The following is a 23,875-nucleotide window of genomic DNA, read 5'->3' on the forward strand; positions in this document are numbered from 1 at the left end:
GTATACACTGGATCTTGGGGCACCCACCTGGTTAACCCCTGCCTCCAGTGAGAGGGAGTCTTGCTTACAGGAACTGGTGGTCAGTTCCCTAACCCCACCAGCCTTTCAGCTTCTCAAGCCCCCTCCTCCGGGCTAGGCCAGTCCTGTCTCTGGCTTGCAAGTTAACAATAGGTGGAGCCCAGTCCCCGCACCCCTTTGCTGCACTCCCCTGTGACATCCAGCCCTGACACTGGCTACTCACAGAGATCTGCCCCCGAAGGAGCAGCGGGCCCCCTCACTTTATGTCACCGCTCCTGTAAACCACACCACGAATCACAAGCGGGTTTGTTTCAGGAAGGACGGCGATTCCACTAGAAACAAGAAAGCGTGATCCGATTCTGCCCAAAACACCCCCGTTCATCATGGCACCTCCATGGGTGGGTTCAAAGCATCCTCTGTGTTATGCTGAAACAGTCTTTTGGCTTCATCCATACAGCTGGTGATCCCCGGGATGCTGCAACGTTCCTTTTATACCTCCACGTGGGATGTATTGTTGGCCATTGCCTTTGATGGTGTTCCCTTGACTGTTCAAGATCGGGGCAAAGGCAGCCAACTGAGCCTCAGATGACATCGCCGGCTAGCCAGGGATGGGTGGCAACTAGCCCCCTGCACTAACAAGCCCTGTAGACACCTTCTAAACTGAAGACCAGTTACAATGTTCCTTAAAAGCTACCTGTGCGCACATCACTCTATGATCCTGAACACGGCTAATTTCAGTAGAGACCTTATACGTTACACTTGATGGACAAACACCCGGTGAGCAAGGCATTTGATGGAGTGAGTTTGTCGGGTCTGAGACGAGCATTGCTTGCTTTGCCAAGAGGCCTTTATGTCACTGACACCACCTCCCTACGCCTGCTCTTAGCCACAACGTCGCGGACTGAAGTGCAGACGTAAGAGATTGGGGTGAGATCTAAAACCCACATGCTTCAGGGCATCGCTCAAGCGCTTTCATACAGCGGTCAGGAAGAAATGTTCCCTGGGGGCAGTGTCATGGAGGTCACTCACGATTCGGGTGCCTCCTGCTGGCCTCTCTGGGGATTAGCTCTTGCCAGACCTGAGGCTCCCTTCTGACACTCGTCCGCGTACCCAGCCACCTCTCCCTGCGACTCAGGGTGCTCGTTCTTCATGGCTTGGCCCTCTGACTAGGTCACTATAGTCCTCACCTTCTGGCATCCCAACTTCCCACTGGACAACTGTCCTAGGCAGCCTTCTGCCCCACTGCCTGGTCTGTGCCACTTCCCCCGTGGCTGGTAGGGGAACCTGGGCCCACCCTTTACGCCAAGTTCCAGTCCAGGGGCCTTACAGCCAGCAGCCAAGGTCTGCACAGCCCCTTACCTTGTTACGGTTTCCCCAGGCTGCTTCCTACTTTGCCTCTATCGGGCTCTTTCTCCACCCTCCTCTGGGTATGTCCTTCCCTCAGGGCCAGGACCCCAGAGCTTCTCTTCTCCCCCTGGTTCCTCGTCTCCCAGTCCATGGCTGGAGAATCACTCAAGGCAGCTCCTTCTGCCGCCAGCTTCCTGGCTCTGCCATAGCCCTGCCTGTTCCTTGTCAGCTGGGCTCTATTCCCAAATCAGGGGTTGCTTATCCTGCCTCATTCCCTCTCAAGTTAATCAGCCCCCTTCTCAGCCTCCTTTACCCCATCCCAGTGGGTCTGGGGTGAACATCCCGTCATGGGCAAGTTATCTAGTCACTGCGTGGTGCCTTGAGCAACGCTGAGGGCCTTTGTGGTTTCTGGGATGTTTGATCTCCTTCTTCCCCACCAGGTTTGCAGTGCGTGGTGGTTTTGCAGCACCGGCTCATTGCAGAACTGCGGTTTGCGAGCTAAGCAGCAACATGACGAAGGGGAAAATCCGCCGCGGGGAGCATAAATAGCTCAGCTCCCACTGCAGGGCCTGGACCCAGAATTGTGCCAGCAGGCCGAGGGTTGAGATCAAGCCTGATCGCTGAGCAGGTGAGTAGCTACGTGGAGGAGGCTGGATGTCTTTGGAGATCAGCTGCCTTCCCACTTGTTCCACTGCTAGGTCCTGCTTGGAGCGTCCCCATGCAGAATCCAGGGAGGTTGTTGTCCCCGCTCTCAGGGATTAACTGTATCCACCTTCCCCATCTGGGGATGGCAGGGAGGAGTCCAATTCCCAGGTACGCCGGGTTCATCTCTCTGGCACACATCCAAAGCATTGCTTTGATGAGGGTGTCTCTCAACTCCTGGCTGCCTGTATTTCCTCCCTGACGTCAGGGATGGCTTTCTGTGCAAAGTCTCCCCCTTCCTCCCCACCCCCCACCCCGATTCTAGAAAAGCAGCTTTGTCAGGAAACCTTGCTCCGATTCCTGATTTGAGTCCAAAGGTACCTTGATTCTGGATAGTACAGGTTCAAAAATTGAGCTGGTCAATTTCTTTGCGACGGGAGCATTCGGTTGAAAAATACAGCGCCCGATTTCATCAGCGTCCGATTGTTTCATGGGAACACGCTGATTTTGATGGCCTTTTCCACAAGTCAAAATGTTTCATTTCAATGTTAGCGAGACAAGGTGGGTGAGCTCATCTCTTTTATTGGACCAACTTCTAGGGCAGACATGGCTACCACAGCATTCCAGCGTTATCTCTTTATTTGGACACGTGTATGATAGCAAAATATTCATTTGCATGTTATTATACTTTAGATATTCTATTTAATATTATGTATAATCTAGTTACTAATAAGTAGAATAGAAAGATCAGAAGATAAAGACAAAATGAGGCTTGACAGCGGCTTTCATAGAATCATAGAATATCAGGGTTGGAAGGGACCTCAGGAGGTCATCTAGTCCAACCCCCTGCTCAAAGCAGGACCAATCCCCAATTTTTGCCCCAGATCCCTAAATGGCCTCCTCAAGGATTGAACTCACAACCCTGGGTTTAGCAGGCCAATGCTCAAACCGCAGAGCTATCCCTCCCCCCAAAATAAAACATCTTGACTAGAGCTGGTGAAATTTCTGGGCAAAATATTTTTCTGGTGGACAAAGCAGCTTCGGTGACCCCAAAACATTTAAGGGATTTGTGTCTATTTGGCTAAATTGTAAGAAAGCGGGGGGAGAAAAACCTTCACATTGTTTGAAAAACATCCAAATGTCTCAGTTGGAGATTTTTTAAATGAAAATTTTTGGTTGCTGGTTTCTTTGGGTTGAAATAACTTTTCATTTAGAAACTCCCTGTGGCTTTGTTTTGAAAAACCCACCCCTTTAAAAAGCGCCCAAACTGGAACGAAACATTTCGCTTCTGGTCAACCCTAATGTTCTGCTTGCCTCCAAATAATTAGCACGGCGCTTAGTGACTTGATGATGTGCCAGAAATTTTACAAACTGCATTTTTTCATTCAGCCCAAAATAAATCCCCCCTCCCCACAATTGTCGGCAAACCGGGGCCGGGGGTGGGGGAGAAATCATTATTTGCCCTGGTCTACTTTTGACCCTTTTGAAACAAAATAATTCGGTGGCCCCGAGCTGAAATAGCTTGGCATTTTCATTTTGCGGGGAAGTTTGGCTTTTTGTTCCAATTCAGAACAATTCCCCCCCCCCCGTCCCCCGCAAAATGTTAGGATTTCCTGTGGAATGGAAACACCCCATTCCCAACCAGCTCTAGTGGACTCAGGGCCAGATTCTGACCTCTGTGAGTCCAATGTAAATCCGGAGTGATCCCACTGATATCAATGGAGTCAAGGCTGGATTCTGATCTCAGTGACCCCGGTGTAAATCCAGAGTGACCCCAATGGAATCAGGGCTCAATTCAGATCGAGGGTCAATGTGGAGTGAAGCTATCTCCCTGCACGTGGCATTCCCACTCGAGGTTTCCTGTGTATCACTCTATTATCTGTCTCTCACACTCTTCCCATCCCTCACTCCCTGGAGGGTTCCCTCTCTCAACAATCTCCTCCTCCCATGCTCTCTCCTCTCTCTCTATCAGTCCATCTGCCTCCCACCCCAGCTCGCTTCTTTATCCCTCTCACTGGGTTTCCTCTCCCAGGTAAAGCCTCCTCAGACACGCTGATCCTACACATCTCGATGGCTCCCAGGCTTGCGGGGCATCTCTGGAGGACAGTGGGGCACAGTTGCCTTCTCCTCCTGCTGCTTTCCAGGGCTGTTACCTCCATCCAATGCCAACCTGAGCCATCAGGTAACCGAGAAGCCGATTGCTCTGTTGAAACTTTCAACCTTCTTCCAGCACATTGATTATTGATGTCACTATCCCATCAACACGGATCGCCAACAGGATCTGAACCTAGGACCTCCATCAGAGCCTTTTACCACTTGAGCTAAAAGGGCTACTCCATTTGAGAGCAGAAGTAGTAGGTTGTTATCCTCTAGTCTATATGGGACACGCACACTGTAACCTGTGCTAAACCAGTGTGGCCCTCTGGTTCCCTCTAGTGGCTGAACCACATAGAGGTTGATAAATCCGCTACAGGATTTGGCGTTACACAGATGGCTCTTTTAGCTCAGGCATTACAGGTGCATGCTCTCCACAGAGCTGAGGAGAGAACCCAGGAGTCCTGGCCCCCAGCCCCCACCTGCTGTAACCTACCAGACCCTCCACCCCTCCCAGAGCCGGGGAGAGAACCCAGGAGTCCTGGATCTCAGCCCTCCACCTGCTCTAACCTACCAGACCCTCCACCCCTCCCAGAGCCGGGGAGAGAACCCAGGAGTTCTGACTTCCATCCCGCCACCTGCTCTAACCACTAGACTCCACTCCCCACGCAGAGCTGGGGATGGAGCCTGGGTATTCTGAATGCGTATCCAGTGCCCTGTCTACATCACGTTCCCACTCATAGCCCCACAGCCCTGCCACCTCATGCTCTCCTCTCTCACACGCCGGTCCCTGTCTGCTCCCCCTTCTAGGCGCTGGCGATTGCCCCCATGCCCACTGTTCTGTGCCCAGGGGCAGCTCCTTGCGCGTCCCGCTTCACCTGCCCGCCACCCTGGACCTTTACAAGTGGCACAATTCCACGCTGACATGGGACCACGTCTACACCTTCATCAACGGGACATCACACCAGCTGCTGCGTTCCTTCCAAGTGCGGGTCTCTGTGTCCGGGGGCGACTTCGCGGTGCAGGGCGTACGCAGCGGGGACGGGGGAGTCTACATGTTCCAAGATCTGGATGCGACGTGCCTGGCCCGGCTCCATCTGGTGGTGTTGGGTAAATTCAGCCCAGGGGGCGGCTCAGCCTCATTGTTTGCTCGGAGGGTTTGGTGAGGGGTGGGGGAATTTTCCATCTCAGTCGGGGGGTGGAGCAACCCAATGCACTCCCCTGAATGAAAACGTAAAATGCCCACCACCGGTTCGTCCCGAAACTTCTGTGAGGGCCAGGGACCGCACTGCCCCATCTTGTGAAGCTACTAGAGCAAGCTGACCATGCCTCAAAACTTTTCAGAGAAATGTATCATTGGACAACAGTGATCGGGAACAGGGGGGCCTCGGTCCGAGATGGAATTTCTGGGAGAAGGAGCAAGAACTCAGACTAGCCAATAGGGCTGGAGGTTAGGGTACGCACCATGAGATGCAAATTAACTTTTTCCATAAAAGAACCCCCCCCCCCCGCAGTAGCCAGCCTTGGAACAAACTTCCTTCCTCTCTCTGTTTGCAGAACCTGTGGATTGGAGATGGTACCTGCTCCTTCTCATTCCAGTTTCGGCGGTTCTAGCCCTTGTGGGCTGGAAGCTAAAGGACGTGTGGGCGAGGATAGCCGTGGGCGACCAAGAAGGTGAAGACAGAAGGCTGTAGATGTGACCAGGGATCCCCCAAAATCAGCCTGTCGCTGTTTGTGTGTGTTGGGGACACAGAGGTCTGCCCACCACTCCCTTAATTATCCACACAGCTGAAGGCTGGTCTCCGTAGGCGTTCTACCCGGGTAACACACGCAGTGGTGAATCCACAGCTGTGTGTGCATAGTCACACACTTCCAGTAGCGCTGGTGCAAGCTGAGCCACGCCTCCGTGCATGGTGCATTGCATCGTGGGTAGTTAACCCAGGTGCTCTATGGCCCACTGGGTAAATTTTGCACTAGATTGTAGGATAGTTCCAGGAGGCCAGCGGGGGTTGCCTCCATGCTGTATCCCAGAATTCACCAAGGTAATTTTTGCACTGCATTGTGGGACACTTCTCAGAGGCCCAGAGCACCCGTGAGAAAAGGGATCAAAGGACCACAGTTTCCCCCTGCCCGCCTTCCCCATATCCCAGAATTCACTTGGTGTGCATGCCACTTCCAAACTGATCTCTGAACATGGAGCTCCAGGTCCTACTGAAACAGTAAACCAGTGCTGGCATAGTGGAGTGCCCACAGTGTGGTGGTGGTCTCTAGAGTCATGCAAGCCAAAATACCCCTTGGGATGTTGACTCTGAGCCCTAATGATGGTACTTGACATATCAACATGCTTAAGGGGTTGGTAAACTTCATTTGAGAGGGAGGCTGACCTTGTGTTACAGGACTGTACGCTATCCCCAATTCTGCCATAGCCTCTCTGTGTAACCATGGGTAGTTACTGCATTGCTCAGTGCCTCAGTTTCCCGCTCTGTAAAATGAGGATAATAAGCCTTTCGTGTATTTAGATGATAAGCCTTGCAAGGTAAAGACTGTCAGTAAGGCTCTAGGGCATCTGGTACAATGGCTGATCTTGGTTGGTGTGACTGTAATATAAATAATAAGGGAGAGAGAACATTGTCATCACAGAAGATGCAAATTGCCCCTCAATGGGGCCTGGCCACCACACTGCCCTGCTCAGATCGGCTTGTGATGCAGAGTGTGACGGTGCACTCCATCGGATTTTATGAAAATATGCTAATGAGTGTGAATATAATGTAACTGGAATATGTTTCAGGCAAAAGATCTCTTGTAAGGTATCATTACAAAGCTTATAATCTACTGAGTGTGGTCATCCTATTTGTATGACTGTATCATGCTTGTATCTGAAACTAGAAATATGAAATATAACTCTGAGGTCCTATTGTAATTATGCAAAGTGTGGGCCATCAATGGTGGCTTGGAATCTTGATGACTCCCATTAACCAGGACAATTGACTGTAGATGGCTCTGTTTACTTGCAAGCCTTCCTGTGAGTCACGCTGGGAAGAATGAAGGCTTCAGGGTCTCACAGGACATATGACCATGTCACCTGGTACTGGAATCCATCTTAAACCTGGGACTTTTCCATTTAGAAGGAGGGGTGAGGACCCAATGAGACAAAAGATTCCCGCCTTGTGCCAAAGGTATATAAGGGGGTGGAACAGAACAAGGCGGCTGCAGTAATGAGAAATCCCCCAGTTACCACCTGAGCTGGAACAAGGACTGTACCAGGCGAAAGGATTGGGCCCAGACTAGAAAGGAGTCTAGTCTGTGAAAGAAGCTTATTGGAACATCTCTGAGGGTGAGATTTTATCTGTATTCGGTTTCCTACTGTATTAGGCTTAGACTTGAGTGTTTTTATTTATTTTTCTTGGTAACTTACTTTGTTCTGTGTGTTATTACTTGGAACCACTTAAATCCTACTTTTAATAAAAGTGATTAATAAAATCACTTTTGCTTATTACTTGACCGAGAGTAAGTAATTAATGCCTTGGGGGAGCAAACAGCTGTGTATATCTCTCTATCAGTGTTATAGAGAGCGGACAATTTATGAGTTTACCCTGTATAAGCTTTATACAGAGTAAAACAGATTTATTGGGGGGTTGGAGCCCACTGGGAACTGGGTATCTGGGTGCTGGAGACAGGAATACCTGCTAAGTGGCTTTCAGTTAAAGCCTGCAGCTCTGGGGGACATGGTTCAGACCTGGGTCTGTGTTTGCAGCAGACTAGCATGTCTGGCTCAACAAGGCAGGGTTCTGGAGTCCCAGGCTGGCAGGGAAAACGGGCTCAGAGGTAATCTCAGCACATCAGGCGGCAGTCCCAAGGCGGTTTCTGTGACCCAACCCGTCACACAAAGCACTTCAAAGGATGTGGCTGCAACGTGTATTTATTATGCACTGAAGCGTAAAGAAAAGTCTGTGTCATACAGTCATTAAGACCAACAGTTGAAATTCAGTGCCACTTATTTATACGGCCACATACAATCTTGCTTGATGTATACTGCATAGGTCTGCAAACAGAACAAGCGCTGAGAATAAAGGAAATTCCCTTTGAGAGATGCTCTACTAACGATCAGATGAATGCTTGCTGCCAGTGGGTTAAAGATAACAAACACACTTCCAGTTATGAACATAGACCTATACGTTTCAACCAGTGTAAAATGCAGGGATGCTTTCAAAGATGTCAGGGATGATTTTAAGGCCAGAAGGGAAAATGAAGTCATCTAGTCTAACCCCGGCCAAATAACTCCTCCCAGTGGTTATCAGAGGGAATTTTTGTCTGGTCCCTGGATCCAAATCTCACTGGTGACCCAAACAGGATGTGGGGTGACTACAAAATGCAAGAAGATCCCATGTGATATTATGCTTAAAGCTTGGGCAGCTTTAGTCTGCAGTGGGAAATGCGAGGGGGAAATGAAAATGAGGAAGAAAGTGTTGGCTAATGTATCACGCTCTTCTCTTCCATGATAAAAGCGAAGGAGGGCGGGGGATGGGAAATTCCAGCTTCGGTGGATCCACCGGTCTGAGCTAGCTTCAGCGACAGGACGCCAAGTAACACCAGCTGGGAATTTGGTGTGTTTGTCTTTAACGGAGCAATATTGATTCACACCTGCAGGGATCTGGCCCCATTGATTGCAATGAAGTGACGGCTGAGTCACACCTGCTGGGGGTCTGGCCGCACTGACTCCAGCAAAGCGACACACATTTACACCAGGTGGGGCTCTCACCGGGGAGCTTGACATCTGTTCTTTCTCGTCTCATCAGCCCCTTCCAATCTTAAACGAAAGACCGTTCAGGCAGAGAGCATGCAGGCTTGCACTGGATTTCACCACAGTGTCTCAGGTTACTAAGCAGTGTGGCAGCAACCGGTGGAACTCACTGCTGCAGGAACACAATTCCACCTAATGATGATGGTAAGTGTGGGTTTGAGAGGAGAAACGGCAGCATGTGTGTGCAATCATACAGCAGGATCAGAAACTTAGGCTGGCATATAATTCCTCTGAGCCATCTGGTATGGGCATCTCTTGGAGGACGTATATCGTCGACAGTGTCGTGACGGTTGCAGCAGCATCTGTGGGTGAACCTGTCCCCGAGGTGTCCTTGTTTCTCATGGACAGAACATACTGGGGAAGGGAATCACAGTGTGAAGTTGACTCTGATCATTCAGCGGGCGACAGGGAGTGTTTCCAAGTAGGAGCCCAGTTAGTGGGTGTGGTAGGGGGCGTTAAGGGGCAGAGGCCATGTTAAGCTACCTTTCCACTCATAGATATGAGGACGGACACACACAGAGAGAATCCAGTGTGATTCACAAGGGCAAATGGGGTGTGAGACGTTCCCTCCAGCAGGGGGCAGTGTTATTTCTCTCACTCACTCACACCCGCACACACACGGTTCAAGGCATGTATAACATATTTCCTCCAGCAGGGGGCAGCATTCACACACACACAGACACACGAAAGGGGGGAGAACCCGCTCACCTCGCCCACGATCAGCACCAGGAGGCAGAGAACCAGGCCCGCTAGGCACAGCCGGACAGCATTGGGCATCACAGCTCTCCCTCCATCCAGCGTGGCCCATACCGGGGCGAGGGGCGGCGCCGTGTCCCCTGCAGAGAGGAAACCAAATTCAGAGCCCTGCTCAACAGCACAGCCCTAGGGCTCACCGACACCCGCCCCCCTCCGCACACACCCGCCTGCCTGTCACGGGATTGGGGGCGGGGGGGTCAAGCATGGATCACCCCGGCCCTCAATGTCATGACGCCGCACAGGAGAGCTGGGATCTAAGCCGAGAAGCCTGGACCAGGAACCTCCACTGACCCACACGACCAGGACTGTTTTGCAGTGCGGACGGGGCTCAGGCCCCGAGACAGAAGGTCTGCGCAGCGCAGGGCGGCCGCGTGAGCACAGCTGGGAGCCCCGTGGCCAACCACCATAAGGCCAGATTGAGCAGGCAACTCCCAGGCCGCAAGCCCCGGGGCCCACAGATCCGGGTTCACAGTGCAGGGTAGACGTAACATAAGAGGGGCTGGAGCGGAGACCCGGGACGCAGGGCCACAGGGGGCGAAGCTGGGAACCGGAGGCCTGGGGAAAGAATCATAGAATCATAGAACATCAGGGTTGGAAGGGACCTCAGGAGGTCATCTAGTCCAACCCCCTGCTCAAAGCAGGACCCATCCCCAACTAAATCATCCCAGCCAGGGCTTTGTCAAGCCGGGTCTTAAAAACCTCTAAGGAAGGAGATTCCACCTCCTCCCTAGGTAACGCATTCCAGTGCTTCACCACCCTCCTGGAGAAAAAGTTTTTCCTATTATCCAACCTAGACCTCCCCCACTGCAACTTGAGACCATTACTCCTCGTTCTGTCATCTGCCACCACGGAGAACAGTCTAGATCCATCCTCTTTGGAACCCCCTGTCAGGTAGTTGAAAGCAGCTATCAAATCCCCCCTCATTCTTCTCTTCTGCAGACTAAACAATCCCAGTTCCCTCAGCCTCTCCACATAAGTCATGTGCTCCAGTCCCCTAATCATTTTTGTTGCCCTCCGCTGGACTCTTTCCAGTTTTTCCACATCCTTCTTGTAGTGTGGGGCCCAAAACTGGACACAGTACTCCAGATGACGCCTCACCAATGTTGAATAGAGGGGAATGATCACGTCCCTCGATCTGCTGGCAATGCCCCTACTTATACAGCCCAAAATGCCATTGGCCTTTTTGGCGACAAGGACACACTGTTGACTCATATCCAGCTTCTCGTCCACTGTAACCCCTAGGTCCTTTTCTGCAGAACTGCTGCCGAGCCATTCGGTCCCTAGTCTGTAGGGGTGCCTGGGATTCTTCCGTCCTAAGTGCAGGACTCTGCACTTGTCCTTGTTGAACCTCATCAGATTTCCTTTGGCCCAATCCTCTAATTTGTCTAGGGGTATGTCTACAATACGAAATTAGGTCAATTTTATAGAAGTCAATTTTTAGAATTCAATTTTATACAGTCGATTGCGTATGTCCACACTAAGCGCATTAAGTCAGTGGAGTGCGTCCTCACTAAGCCCTTTAGATTGACGGAACGGGGTTGGTGTGTGGACGCAGTCATTTTTAAAACGACCTAATGAGGCTAAATTCTACCTAACGCCGTAGTGTAGACCAGGGCTAGGTCCCTCTGTATCCTATCCCTACCCTCCAGCGTATCTACCTCTCCTCCCAGTTTAGTGCCATCTGCAAACTTCCTGAGGGTGCAATCCACACCATCCTCCAGATCATTTATGAAGATATTGAAGAAAACCGTCCCCAGGACCGACCCTTGGGGCACTCTGCTTGATACCGGCTGCCCACTAGACATGGAGCCATTGATCACTACCCGTTGAGCCCGAGGATCTAGCCAGCTTTCTGTCCACCTTACAGTCCATTCACCCAGCCCATACTTCTTTAACGTGCTGGCAAGAATACTGTGGGATGCGACACAGAGCCAGGAACAGAGCCGAAATCCCCTGAGTCCCAGCTCGGTGCTGTAACACCAAGACCTGCCCCCTCCGCCCCACCCCCCCACACTGTGCCCCTCTGTTCTCCTTCCTCACCCTGCAGTTCGGTGCTGCTGGCAGGTGCTGGCGAGGTGGGAGGCAGGACGGTGGTGGGGTCTGTAGGGAGACTGGGGTCTGTAGGGAGACAAGCCAGAGCAGGGTGGGTGAGGGGGTTGGCAGGAGGGAGGGATCCCCTGCCGGGCTCTGAGTTCAACTCTGCACTGGCAGGGCCTCCCCAGGGAGCGGACTAGAGGCCGTGACGGGGGTGGGGGGCAGCACCATGGGACAGGGGCTGGCCAGGGTAGGAGAGTAGGGCGGGATGGCAGCTTTGCAATGGGATCCGTGGGGACAGCTGGGATGCCAGAACCCTGGCGGGGGTGAGATCCCCATGCGGGGAAGGATCAGAGATATAGGATCTCTGGTAGGGGGTGGGATCCCCATGGGGGGAAGCGGGGATGCTGGATCTCTGCTGGGGAGATGTGGGGGGGCAGGATCCCCATATTATGTGGGGGAACAAGGTTACAGGATCCCACGGGGGATGGGGGTGAGGATAGGAAGCAGGGAATGGGGGAGGGACGGGAACACGAGGGGGAGGGGAGGGGTTGCAATGTGGGATCCAATGGGGACTGGAGAAAGCAGATGGGGCAGGGGTTGGACCATAGGGGGTGGGGGAGGGGCTGGGACGTGGGATCCCATGGAGGGTGGGGGAGGGGAGGGAACGGGGGAGGGGTTGGGACGCGGGATCCCCTGACTCTGAGATAGCGCGTGGGGGAGGGGTTGGGACGCGGGATCCCCTGGGAGGACGGGGGAGGGGAGGGAGCGGGGGAGGGGTTGGGACGCGGGATCCCCTGGGAGGACGGGGGAGGGGAGGGAACGGGGGAGGGGTTGGGACGCGGGATCCCCTGGGAGGACGGGGGAGGGGAGGGAGCGGGGGAGGGGTTGGGACGCGGGATCCCCTGGGAGGACGGGGGAGGGGAGGGAGCGGGGGAGGGGTTGGGACGCGGGATCCCCTGGGAGGACGGGGAAGGGGAGGGGAGGGAACGGGCGTGGGGCGGGGGTGGGGCTGAGCTGCGGGGGACGGGGCAGGGGCCGGCCGGCGGGATCCCCTGGGAGGACGGGGGGGGGGAGGGGAGGGGAGGGAACGGGCGTGGGGCGGGGGAGGGGCTGAGCTGCGGGGGACGGGGCAGGGGCCGGCCGGCGGGATCCCCTGGGAGGACGGGGGGGGGGGGGAGGGGAGGGGAGGGAACGGGCGTGGGGCGGGGGTGGGCTGAGCTGCGGGGGACGGGGCAGGGGCCGGCCGGCGGGATCCCCTGGGAGGACGGGGGAGGGGAGGGGAGGGGAGGGAACGGGCGTGGGGCGGGGGAGGGGCTGAGCTGCGGGGGACGGGGCAGGGGCCGGCCGGCGGGATCCCTGGGAGGACGGGGGGGGGGGGGAGGGGAGGGGAGGGAACGGGCGTGGGGCGGGGGTGGGGCTGAGCTGCGGGGGACGGGGCAGGGGCCGGCCGGCGGGATCCCCTGGGAGGACGGGGGGGGGGGAGGGGAGGGGAGGGAACGGGCGTGGGGCGGGGGTGGGGCTGAGCTGCGGGGGACGGGGCAGGGGCCGGCCGGCGGGACCCCGCCCCGGCTGTCCCCGCCCGCCCCCCACCCCGGTTACCTGCGGCGGGGGCGGGGGCCAGGGTCAGGTTGACCTCGGCCACGGCCAGCACGTCCAGGCCCAGCAGGCTGACGCGGTAGATGCCGGCGTCCTCGGGCCGGGCGTCCCGCAGCAGCAGCGAGGCCTCGCGGGGGCCCAGGCCGGCCCGGCCCTCGTAGCCCCGGCCGCGCTCCAGGGCCAGGCGGCAGGACAGGCGCCAGGGGGCCGCCCCGCCGCAGCCCCGGGCCGCCAGCAGCAGCACCAGGCGGCCCGTGGGCTGGAAACGCCAGCGCACCTGGAAGACAGGGGGCGGCGGGGCCGGGAGCCGCAGGGCGGCGGGGAGCAGGGCCGGGCCCCCGGGGAGCGCGGCCACCGGGCCAGCCGGCACCGCCAGCGAGAGCGGGGAGCAGCCGCCTGCCGGGAGAGGCAGCGGGAGTGCCGGGGGTGGGGGGCGCTGTGCGGGCCCCCCACGTCCCCTCTAGGCGGCTCCCCACGTCCCCCGCCGCCCGGCCCCCCGCTGCCCCCCCGCACCCTCGCCCCCGGCTCCCCCGCGTCCCCCGCACCCAGCCCCCCGCTGCCCCCCCGCACCCCTCGCCCCGGCTCCCCCCGCGTCCCCCGCCGCCCGGCCCCCCGCTGCCCCCCCGCACCCTCGCCCCCGGCTCCCCCACGTCCCCCGCCGCCCGGCCCCCCGCTGCCCCCCCGCACCCTCACCCCCCGGCTCCCCCACGTCCCCCGCCGCCCGGCCCCCCGCTGCCCCCCCCCGCACCCTCGCCCCCGGCTCCCCCACGTCCCCCGCCGCCCGGCCCCCCGCTGCCCCCCCCCGCACCCTCGCCCCCGGCTCCCCCACGTCCCCGCCGCCCGGCCCCCCGCTGCCCCCCCCCGCACCCTCACCCCCGGCTCCCCCACGTCCCCCGCCGCCCGGCCCCCCGCTGCCCCCCCCCGCACCCTCGCCCCCGGCTCCCCCACGTCCCCCGCCGCCCGGCCCCCCGCTGCCCCCCCGCACCCTCGCCCCCGGCTCCCCCACGTCCCCCGCCGCCCGGCCCCCCGCTGCCCCCCCCGCACCCTCGCCCCCGGCTCCCCCCGCCGCCCGGCCCCCCGCTGCCCCCCCCCGCACCCTCGCCCCCGGCTCCCCCACGTCCCCCGCCGCCCGGCCCCCCGCTGCCCCCCCCGCACCCTCGCCCCCGGCTCCCCCGCGTCCCCCGCCGCCCGGCCCCCCGCTGCCCCCCCCGCACCCTCACCCCCGGCTCCCCCACGTCCCCCGCCGCCCGGCCCCCCGCTGCCCCCCCCGCACCCTCACCCCCGGCTCCCCCGCGTCCCCCGCACCCAGCCCCCCGCTGCCCCCCCCCGCACCCTCGCCCCCGGCTCCCCCGCGTCCCCCGCACCCAGCCCCCCGCTGCCCCCCCGCACCCTCACCCCCGGCTCCCCCACGTCCCCCGCCGCCCGGCCCCCCGCTGCCCCCCCCGCACCCTCACCCCCGGCTCCCCCGCGTCCCCCGCACCCAGCCCCCCGCTGCCCCCCCGCACCCTCACCCCCGGCTCCCCCACGTCCCCCGCCGCCCGGCCCCCCGCTGCCCCCCCCGCACCCTCGCCCCCGGCTCCCCCGCCGCCCGGCCCCCCGCTGCCCCCCCCCGCACCCTCACACTGGGCCCCCACGTCCCCCACACCCAGCCTCCCACGGCCCCGTCGCCTGGCCCCCCGCTGCCCCCCCCCTCGCCCCCGGCTCCCCCGCACCCAGCTCCCCGCTGCCCCCCCGCACCCTCACGCTGGGCCCCCGCGTCCCCCACACCCAGCCTCCCACGGCCCCGTCGCCCAGCCCCTTACTGCCCCACCCGCACCCTCACACTGGGCTCCCCCGCACCCCCACCACACAGCCCCTCACTGCCTCACCCACACCCTCACACTGGGCCCCCCACAGCTGCCACAGCACCACCACAGCCCCCCCACACTGTGCACCCTGCACCCCCCCTCCCCACCACACCCCGCCCCCCCCAACATGCCCAACTGTACCCTGGTACTGTGCCCCCCCTTCTTTCTTGAAGTAACCAAAATATTTTTCGCTTTCACACTCGTCCCTTTTCTCCTTCCCATCTTCCCCCATCCTCTCCCCACAGCCGTCTCTCTCCCTCCCCCGTAGAAGCAGCATCCCCCCCCCCCCAAAAAACCCTTTTGCTCACCCACAAAGACCCAGAGCAGGAACACCCCGACCATCTCGCCTGGGGCCAGCTCCCTGCACCACCGTGACCCAACACCGCCACTAGCCTTCCCCGCCGGTCCACAAAACCTGCCTTGACTCTCACACCCTCCCACACACGAGAAGACGCCTGGAGCCAGGGCCGGCTGGATGGAGCCAGGGTTTCCGCTGGGTGTCTCTTCTCCCCCCCCCCCCCCCCATGTTCTCCCGTCTCGTGCTCCTTTCAAATGTGGAAATGAATTATCCCCCCACCCCGGGCTGGACAGCGGCACTGACTGGCGCTCCGGGGGGAGCGCCTGGGTTCAACAGGCAACAATGACCTGAAAGCTCAAGGTCGCTCACCCGATGAGGCTGGTTCTGCTTCCAGTATGATTGGGCAATTATTGGTGGCAGCGGTGGGGAACTACTTGCCAGAGCCAACGTCAGCTGCAGCCACTAGGGGGCAGCAGGGTAGCACCCCACCCCCCTCAGGGGGTCTGATATTCCACCCAGTAGATGGTGTGAAATTTAGAACTGGTGCCCTCTAAAGGGGAAAAACCCTTCTCTGCTTCTCTGGGCAAGCCAGTTCCCCCCACCCGCCCCGGGGCTGGGTCAGAACGGACGACCCCTAGAAGGGAGAGACCCCATGTCCCAATCCCCGGGCATCTCAGTCCGGATATTCCCTGGCGTTGCCCCTGCCACAGCTGCATCCCAGATGGGTCTGTCTGGCCTCGTCCCAGGTGCAGTATGGGACGATGCAGCTCAGGCAACGGCCACTAGGGGGCGAGATCCAGCTGTTGGAACCTGCTGTCACATCTGTTCTGTGCTGAGCATAGAACCCGATGTGCCCAGCCATTATGACCCCCCCGCAATAGAACCAGCATCCCCAGTACACCCACACCGAGCCAGGCTGGGAGCACCCTGGGTGGTCAGGATGTGGGGGTGTGGGACACAGCTGGAGGGGAGTTCTAGGGGGCGCTGGGTGCGGCAGAGTGGGGGTTATGGGGCCATGCTTCTCATTCTGGGGGGGCTTTACCCAGGCGGGGTCATGGAGGTGCGGGCTCTGCCCTATGTTGGGAAGGTGGCAGGTAAGGAGGTGGGTATACAGGGAGGTATTAGGATGTCTAGGCAGTATACTGGGGGGTACAGGTGTATTGGGGTGTGCTGGGAATAGCCAGGGGGAATCAGGGGATGTATTGGGGTATACCGGAGTGCTATGGGGTCTACAGGGAATGTATTAAAATATAAAGGAGGATGGGATATGGGGCCTTTCCCCTGTAGAGGGCGCAGGCTGGCTCAAGGGGGATTGGAATGGGACACTGGGCCTTTCCTCTCTGTGGGGCACCATCTGTGATCCGGGCCCACAGTTGGGGGTCGGCTGGCTCAGGGAGGCAGGGAATGGGACACAGGGCCTTTCCTCTCTAGGGGGCACTGGCTGTGATCTGACCCCATGGTGGGGGACTGGCTGGCTCAAGGAGGCTGGGAATAGGAGATGGGACCTTTCCCCTCTAGGGGGCACTGTTCTGATCCAGCCTCAGGGTGGGGCAATGGCTGGCTCAGGGAGTGGGGAATGAGCTATGGGGCCTTTCCCTGCTAATCAGTTCTAATTTCATATCATCAGCTGGGTAAAACCGATCCCCGTCCCCACTGGTGCATATAGGACCCTATCGCCCCCTAGTGGCTGCAGCTAATCAATGGCACACACCGTCCCCCCTGGGGTCCCACTATGAGTTACTCACCCTGAGTCTTTCCCCAGCTCCCAGCGCCTGCCCCCTCCTGCATCGCTTTGTCGCCCGGGGCTCGACGGCCGTCATCCCGCTCCGGCTGCCCCGGGGGAGCGTTGCCCTGTGCAGAGTGAATGCCCACAGGCCCCGCTGCGACTGGCTAATGGTGCTGATCCGGGGCCGTCTATACTACTTCCTGCAGGCCTTCAAGGGCCACCTCATCCTCCACACATCGGGCCTCGTGGTGCAGGAGATGAAGAGAGACATGGAGGGGGAGTACTGGGTCCTCTCGGGGAAGAACAGAACCTGCCTGGCCCGCATCCTCTTGACGGCTGTGGGTGAGTCTCTTTCTGGGGGGCGCTGGTTCTGGTCCAGGCTGGGAGGCGGAGGGGGGACTGGCTGGTTCAGGAAGTGGGCCTTGGGGCATTTCCCCTCTAGGGGGCACCGGCTCTAATCCGGCCCCAGATCAAGTCATGACACGAAGAGGTGTGATATCAGTTGGTGGGTCTGAGCGCCCTGGTACCCAAACCACAGCTATTCCCAGGCTGGCAGCCCCAGTAGTGAGGCTGAGGACAGGCAAACGAGTGGGGCACCGGGACATGGAGCCTCGGGCAATGGCTGTGGACGACTGGGTTCAAGGCTGTGCTCTGTCACGTGGCCTAGCAAAAGTCCCCTCCTTGAGCCTCAGATCCCCCTTCCATCCTTTGTCTGTTTAGACTTTGTAGCAGGGACTGTCTCTCCCTGGGTGTCTGGACAGTGTCTGGTGCAAAGGTGCCCTGATGTCAGACTTCTAGGTACTATAATAATTGTGGCTCAAAGAAACCAAACCACTCCTGTAAACTGGGGGATTTTTGGTAGGGGGGGCAGGGGCAGAAGGAAATCTGCCCATCCACTGACCCTACTGTGGGTAAACACAGACCTGAATCTCAGCTGTAATGGTTCTTCAGGGTGCTTGTAATAGCAATACCCCAACTGGCCATGAGGGGGTGACAAACACCCCCAGAGCTAGAACCAGGTGAGCCGACTTCTCCCTTAACCCGCTGCTCTTGCAATTCCAGGGCCGCTGTTTTTCTACCGGTTTCTCCTTGTCATCCCTGGCCTGCTGTTCATGGCTGTGCTGGTGCTGATGTGGGACTGGCTTATAAAGGTCCGTGCTCACCCATTCACCACTGAGGGGCAAAGACATGGGCCAGTGATCGCTGATTCATAGCTGGCTGTAACCCCAGCAAGACGTCCACGTGAAACACACCAGCACAGCCTGATAATCTAGAGCTGCACCCACCACCCATCCAGCCAGAGCCCTCTCCTATGACACCGAATGGGCACACTACCTCTTCCACCCCATGTTCAATCACTTGTAAATATCTCAACTTGTACATTTCTAGGATAGTTGATTTTTAAAATACTGAATCAGTAACCAATTGGTTTGGTTGTTTCTTGGTCCAGTTTTTTTAAATAAAGTCTTTGTTTTTAAATTTAAAAAACCTGGAAAACATAAAAAGGTTGTAAAAAGTTTGTACTGGTGGAACTCCATGCCACAAGATTAGCTCAACAGATAGATTTGGAGAAATTGGATGGCTGGATGAAATGGGATGTATCTGGATTAGAGGGAGGGGTGTATGATCATGGATGGATCGCAGCATATGGGTTGGAGGGATGGATAGGGAGGTATATCTGAGGATTGATGGATGGATGGATATGTATGGGGAGAAAGGTGTGGGGGGATGTCTTTATGTGCATATGGGTGGAGGGAGAGAGAGGTATGTATGGGGATGGATGGATTGATATATGTGGGGTAGAGATGGATGTATATGGATGGGTGGGTAGATGGATGGATGGACGGACAGGGGAGGTATATAGGCTGTTAGATGCATGGATGGATGGGGTGGCTGGAGGGAGAGGTATGAATGGGGATGGATGGATGGATGGATATCTGTGGGGATGGATGTCTATGGATTGGGAGGGAATGTATGTAGATGGACTGAGAAATGGGGGTGTGACAGGATCCCTGGGGTGCAGCCTGGGACTGTGGGACCGCGGTGCCCCCTGAACTGTCTCCAGCCTGGGCAGTCTCTCACAATGCCCTGCTAGTGACCAGCAGCAAACCCCTCCAGGTGCTGTGATCACTCAGCACAACCACATGTGGAGACCCAACACCCAGCTACATTGCGTGAATGCTCCCAGAGCCACTCATGAATCACACAGAGAGAGGCACCAGCCAAATTATCTTATCAAATTATCTGGCCATTATCTTTGAAAACTCGTGGCGAACCGGGGAAGTCCCGGATGACTGGAAAAAGGCTAATGTAGTGCCAATCTTTAAAAAAGGGAAGAAGGAAGATCCTGGGAACTACAGGCCAGTCAGCCTCACCTCAGTCCCTGGAAAAATCATGGAGCAGGTCCTCAAAGAATCAATCCTGAAGCACTTGCATGAGAGGAAAGTGATCAGGAACAGCCAGCATGGATTCACCAAGGGAAGGTCATGCCTGACTAATCTAATCGCCTTTTATGATGAGATTACTGGTTCTGTGGATGAAGGGAAAGCAGTGGATGTATTGTTTCTTGACTTTAGCAAAGCTTTTGACACGGTCTCCCATAGTATTCTTGTCAGCAAGTTAAGGAAGTATGGGCTGGATGAATGCACTATAAGGTGGGTAGAAAGCTGGCTAAATTGTCGGGCTCAACGGGTAGTGATCAATGGCTCCATGTCTAGTTGGCAGCCGGTATCAAGTGGAGTGCCCCAAGGGTCGGTCCTGGGGCCGGTTTTATTCAATATCTTCATAAATGATCTGGAGGATGGTGTGGATTGCACTCTCAGCAAATTTGCGGATGATACTAAACTGGGAGGAGTGGTAGATACGCTGGAGGGGAGGGATAGGATACAGAAGGACCTAGACCAATTGGAAGATTGGGCCAAAAGGAATCTGATGAGGTTCAACAAGGATAAGTGCAGGGTCCTGCACTTAGGACGGAAGAACCCAATGCACAGCTACAGACTAGGGACCGAATGGCTAGGCAGCAGTTCTGCAGAAAAGGACCTAGGGGTGACAGTGGACGAGAAGCTGGATATGAGTCAGCAGTGTGCCCTTGTTGCCAAGAAGGCCAATGGCATTTTGGGATGTATAAGTAGGGGCATAGCGAGCAGATCGAGGGACGTGATCGTTCCCCTCTATTCGACATTGGTGAGGCCTCATCTGGAGTACTGTGTCCAGTTTTGGGCCCCACACTTCAAGAAGGATGTGGATAAATTGGAGAGAGTCCAGCGAAGGGCAACAAAAATGATTAGGGGACTGGAACACATGAGTTATGAGGAGAGGCTGAGGGAGCTGGGATTGTTTAGCCTGCAGAAGAGAAGAATGAGGGGGGATTTGATAGCTGCTTTCAACTACCTGAAAGGGGGTTCCAAAGAGGATGGCTCTAGACTGTTCTCAATGGTAGCAGATGACAGAACGAGGAGTAATGGTCTCAAGTTGCAGTGGGGGAGGTTTAGATTGGATATTAGGAAAAACTTTTTCACTAAGAGGGTGGTGAAACACTGGAATGCGTTACCTAGGGAGGTGGTAGAATCTCCTTCCTTAGAGGTTTTTAAGGTCAGGCTTGACAAAGCCCTGGCTGGGATGATTTAACTGGGAATTGGTCCTGCTTTGAGCAGGGGGTTGGACTAGATGACCTTCTGGGGTCCCTTCCAACCCTGATATTCTATGAAATTCCCCCCCCCCGCCCCCACAAGCTCCCAGCACTGTACCCCAGGAATATACCGTCTTGCACTGCTCAAGATGGGAAATGCAAATTTATTAATTGGTTCACCACTTCGTCAATGGAAAGTGGATATACACCAGCCTTTATAAAACCTGAGCAGATTTACCACAAACTTCAGGTAAACTCACTGGTAAAGATAAACAGTAAAACAAATGTATTGACTACATAAGATAGATTTTAAGTGATATTAAGTGATAGGCAACAAGTCAGAGGTAGTTACCAAAAGAAAAGAAGATATAAGCATGCAGTCTAAACCAGTGGTTCTCAAACTTTTTTTTTCGCAGACCACTTGAAAATTGCTGAGGGTCTCGGCAGACCACTAAATGATCTTTCCCAATGTTGTTTGTACCTTTAGCTAACTATTGTAAAAAAAACCCTTAATAATAAACATTTTTTGTTCTACATATAAAAGCACACAACTCATATTTTAATGTTAGTAGTCTTACCTATCTAATATGATGGATGTGCCTCTGTTCCCCGCTGCAGCAGCCCCCGAGCTGGGGCTGGAAGGGCTGGGGGGGTCTCTCCCCGTCAGCCACAGCCCAGGAGCTGGGGAAAGTGGCTGGCACCGCAGCCCTGCACGTCCCAAATTCCCCCCACCCCCTTCTTCTCACGCTACTTCCCCCCACCTCCCCCTCCCACTTACCCCCTATTCCCCCCAAGGCCACCACCTCACCTTACATGTGCATCTTCTCCAGGGTCCAGGCACCTAATCAGTGGAGCCACCATGCCTGCGCGACTCCCCTAATTAGGTGGGTGGCCTTTCACTCTCTCACGTGCAACCGCTCAGGTACACACCTTAGAGGGAACTATCCGCGGACCACCTGAATGGAGCTCGCGGACCACTGGTGGTCCATGGACCACAGTTTGAAAACCTCTGGTCTAAACTCTCAACCCTATTAGACTGGGCAATATCTAGATTAAGCACTTTTTCTCACCGCCCTGGATATTGCAGTCCCTAGTCTACAAGATTTCACCCTTGAAATCTGGGCCAGTCCCCTCAGTTGGAGTCTTCAGAGCGTCCTGGTTGCTTGCAGCATAGATGGGGGCAGGAACAAAGGCCAAGCCTGGGCCCCCGTGTTCTGCTTTATACCTCAGTCCATGTGCTTGGAGAACAGAAGTCCAGGCATGTCTGGGCGGCATTGCTGAGTCTCCAGGCAAGGTGAGCAATTCCCCTGGTGTGGCCTCAGGAGGGTGAGTCATTGCATTGTAGCTCCCTTGCTGCACAATGGCTGTTTGTTGACACCCCGCCTGAGGCATTGGTTACTTTCCGTGCTGTTGCCTCTGGGAAGCTAATATCTGGCTAATTCCCAATTTACAGCATGTTTTATTGACAACCGTACAACACAATTCTCATAGCTTCATATGCCTGAATGATACACATCTCTGGAGGGAGAAATGACTTTCAGCAGATCATGACCTTTCCCCTGATACCTTACAAGGCCTGCTGTATATGTGAGATCACAATTATATATAAATGAGGAATGTGGGGGTTACAAGACGCTCCCCGAAGGTACCATATGTCACGGAGGCATGTTTGGAGGTGGCTAGATAAGATTAAAAAGTAAAAGAAACATCTCTAGGCAGAAGCCAGACTTTAAAAAATATTTTCCTTAGTTTCTGCCTCGTGCTTGGATTTGTCCATATCAGCAGAGAGGCATGAAGAGCTGGTGGGACCTGGCCCGTGGGTGGGAAAGTCACAGAGCGAGATTCTCCAGTTCTGTCTCCGACAACATCACGGCCGGCTGGCAGCACGCCATGCCTGACTTCTCAGGGGTAGCTGACCTTCTGTTTGTCTACTTCTGAGACTACAGCCTGCGAGCCCATTTTAAGCCAGCCCGCGCGCTCCCACTAGGGAGTGGATCTGGGGCTTGCCCCGCTCTGGCGCTCCAGCCGGGGAGCAGGATCAGGGGCTGCACCACGCAGCTCCTGGAAGCCGCGGCATGGCCCCGCTCTGGCTCCTACAAGCTCCAATGGCCCCCTCTGGCGCTCCAATGGGAGCTGCAGGGACGGTGCCTGCAGATGGGGCAGCATGCAGAGCCGCCTGGCCGCGCCTCCGCATAGGAGCTGGAGAAGGACATGCCGCTGCTTCCGGGAGCCACTTGAGGTAAGTGTTGCTGAGAGCCTGCACCCCTAAGCCTCTCCCCACGCCCCAGCCTCCTGCTCCAGCCCTGCTCTCTGAACCCCTCAATCCCAGCCCAGTACACCCTCCTGCACCCCAAACCTCTCATCTCCAGCCCCACCCCAGAGCCCGTACCCCCAGCCAGAGCCTGCACCCCTTCCTGCACTCCTACCCCAGCCCTGATCCCTTCCCTCCCTCCTAACCTGTCAGTTCCAGCCCAGAGCACCCTCCTACACCCCAAACTCCTCATCCCCAGCCCCACCCCAGAGCTCGCACCCCCAAGCCGGAGCCCTCCCCCTCCCCCCCCCCACACCCACTTCTCCACCCCAGTCTGGAGCCCCCTCCCGCACCCTGAACCCCTCCTTTCTGGCCCCACCCCAAAGCCCACACCCCCAACCAGAGCCCTCACCCTCTCCTGCACCCCAATCCCAATTCTGTGAGCATTCATGGCCTGCCATAGAATTTCTATTCCCAGATGTGGCCCTTAGGCCAAAAAGTTTGCCCACCTGTATTATACCAACATAACAGCTTCTCTTTATTAAGCTAAAGAGATTTAGCTCCTGAGTCTCTCACTATAGGGCAGGTTTTCCAGATCTCATATCATTATTGTAGCTCTTTCTGAACCCTTTCCAGTTTGTCAACCTCCTTGTTCAGGGGTGGACCCTAGAAATGGACCCTAGAAATGTGCAGAGCTGATCCCCTGCTCCTACTCAATATCCCCCTGCTTCTCCATCCAAGGGTCACATTTACCCTCCTCGCTGCACCATTGCCCGGACTATATCTGGAGTAACATAGGGATGAATCAAACCCTCTGCTGTCTGATTCTTC

The 23,875-nt window shown here is 56.6% G+C and overlaps 1 protein-coding gene across 1 annotated transcript in view; it reads right to left on the reverse strand.

Moving 5' to 3' along the window:
- LOC140897542 (uncharacterized) overlaps positions 1–17,256 on the reverse strand; it is a 35,957-nt gene extending 18,701 nt beyond the window's left edge. The window contains exons 1-4 of the mRNA XM_073310257.1: positions 17,182–17,256; positions 13,295–13,751; positions 11,699–11,776; positions 9,611–9,738 (exon numbers count right to left, since the gene is read on the reverse strand). Of these exons, the coding sequence (XP_073166358.1) occupies positions 9,611–9,738; positions 11,699–11,776; positions 13,295–13,751; positions 17,182–17,256 (738 nt within the window). The remainder of the gene's footprint in view (positions 1–9,610; positions 9,739–11,698; positions 11,777–13,294; positions 13,752–17,181) is intronic.
- Between the last annotated feature and the right edge of the window lie 6,619 nt (positions 17,257–23,875).

Source organism: Lepidochelys kempii, chromosome 14, assembly GCF_965140265.1.
Source record: "Lepidochelys kempii isolate rLepKem1 chromosome 14, rLepKem1.hap2, whole genome shotgun sequence".
Taxonomy (NCBI): Eukaryota; Metazoa; Chordata; order Testudines; family Cheloniidae; genus Lepidochelys; species Lepidochelys kempii.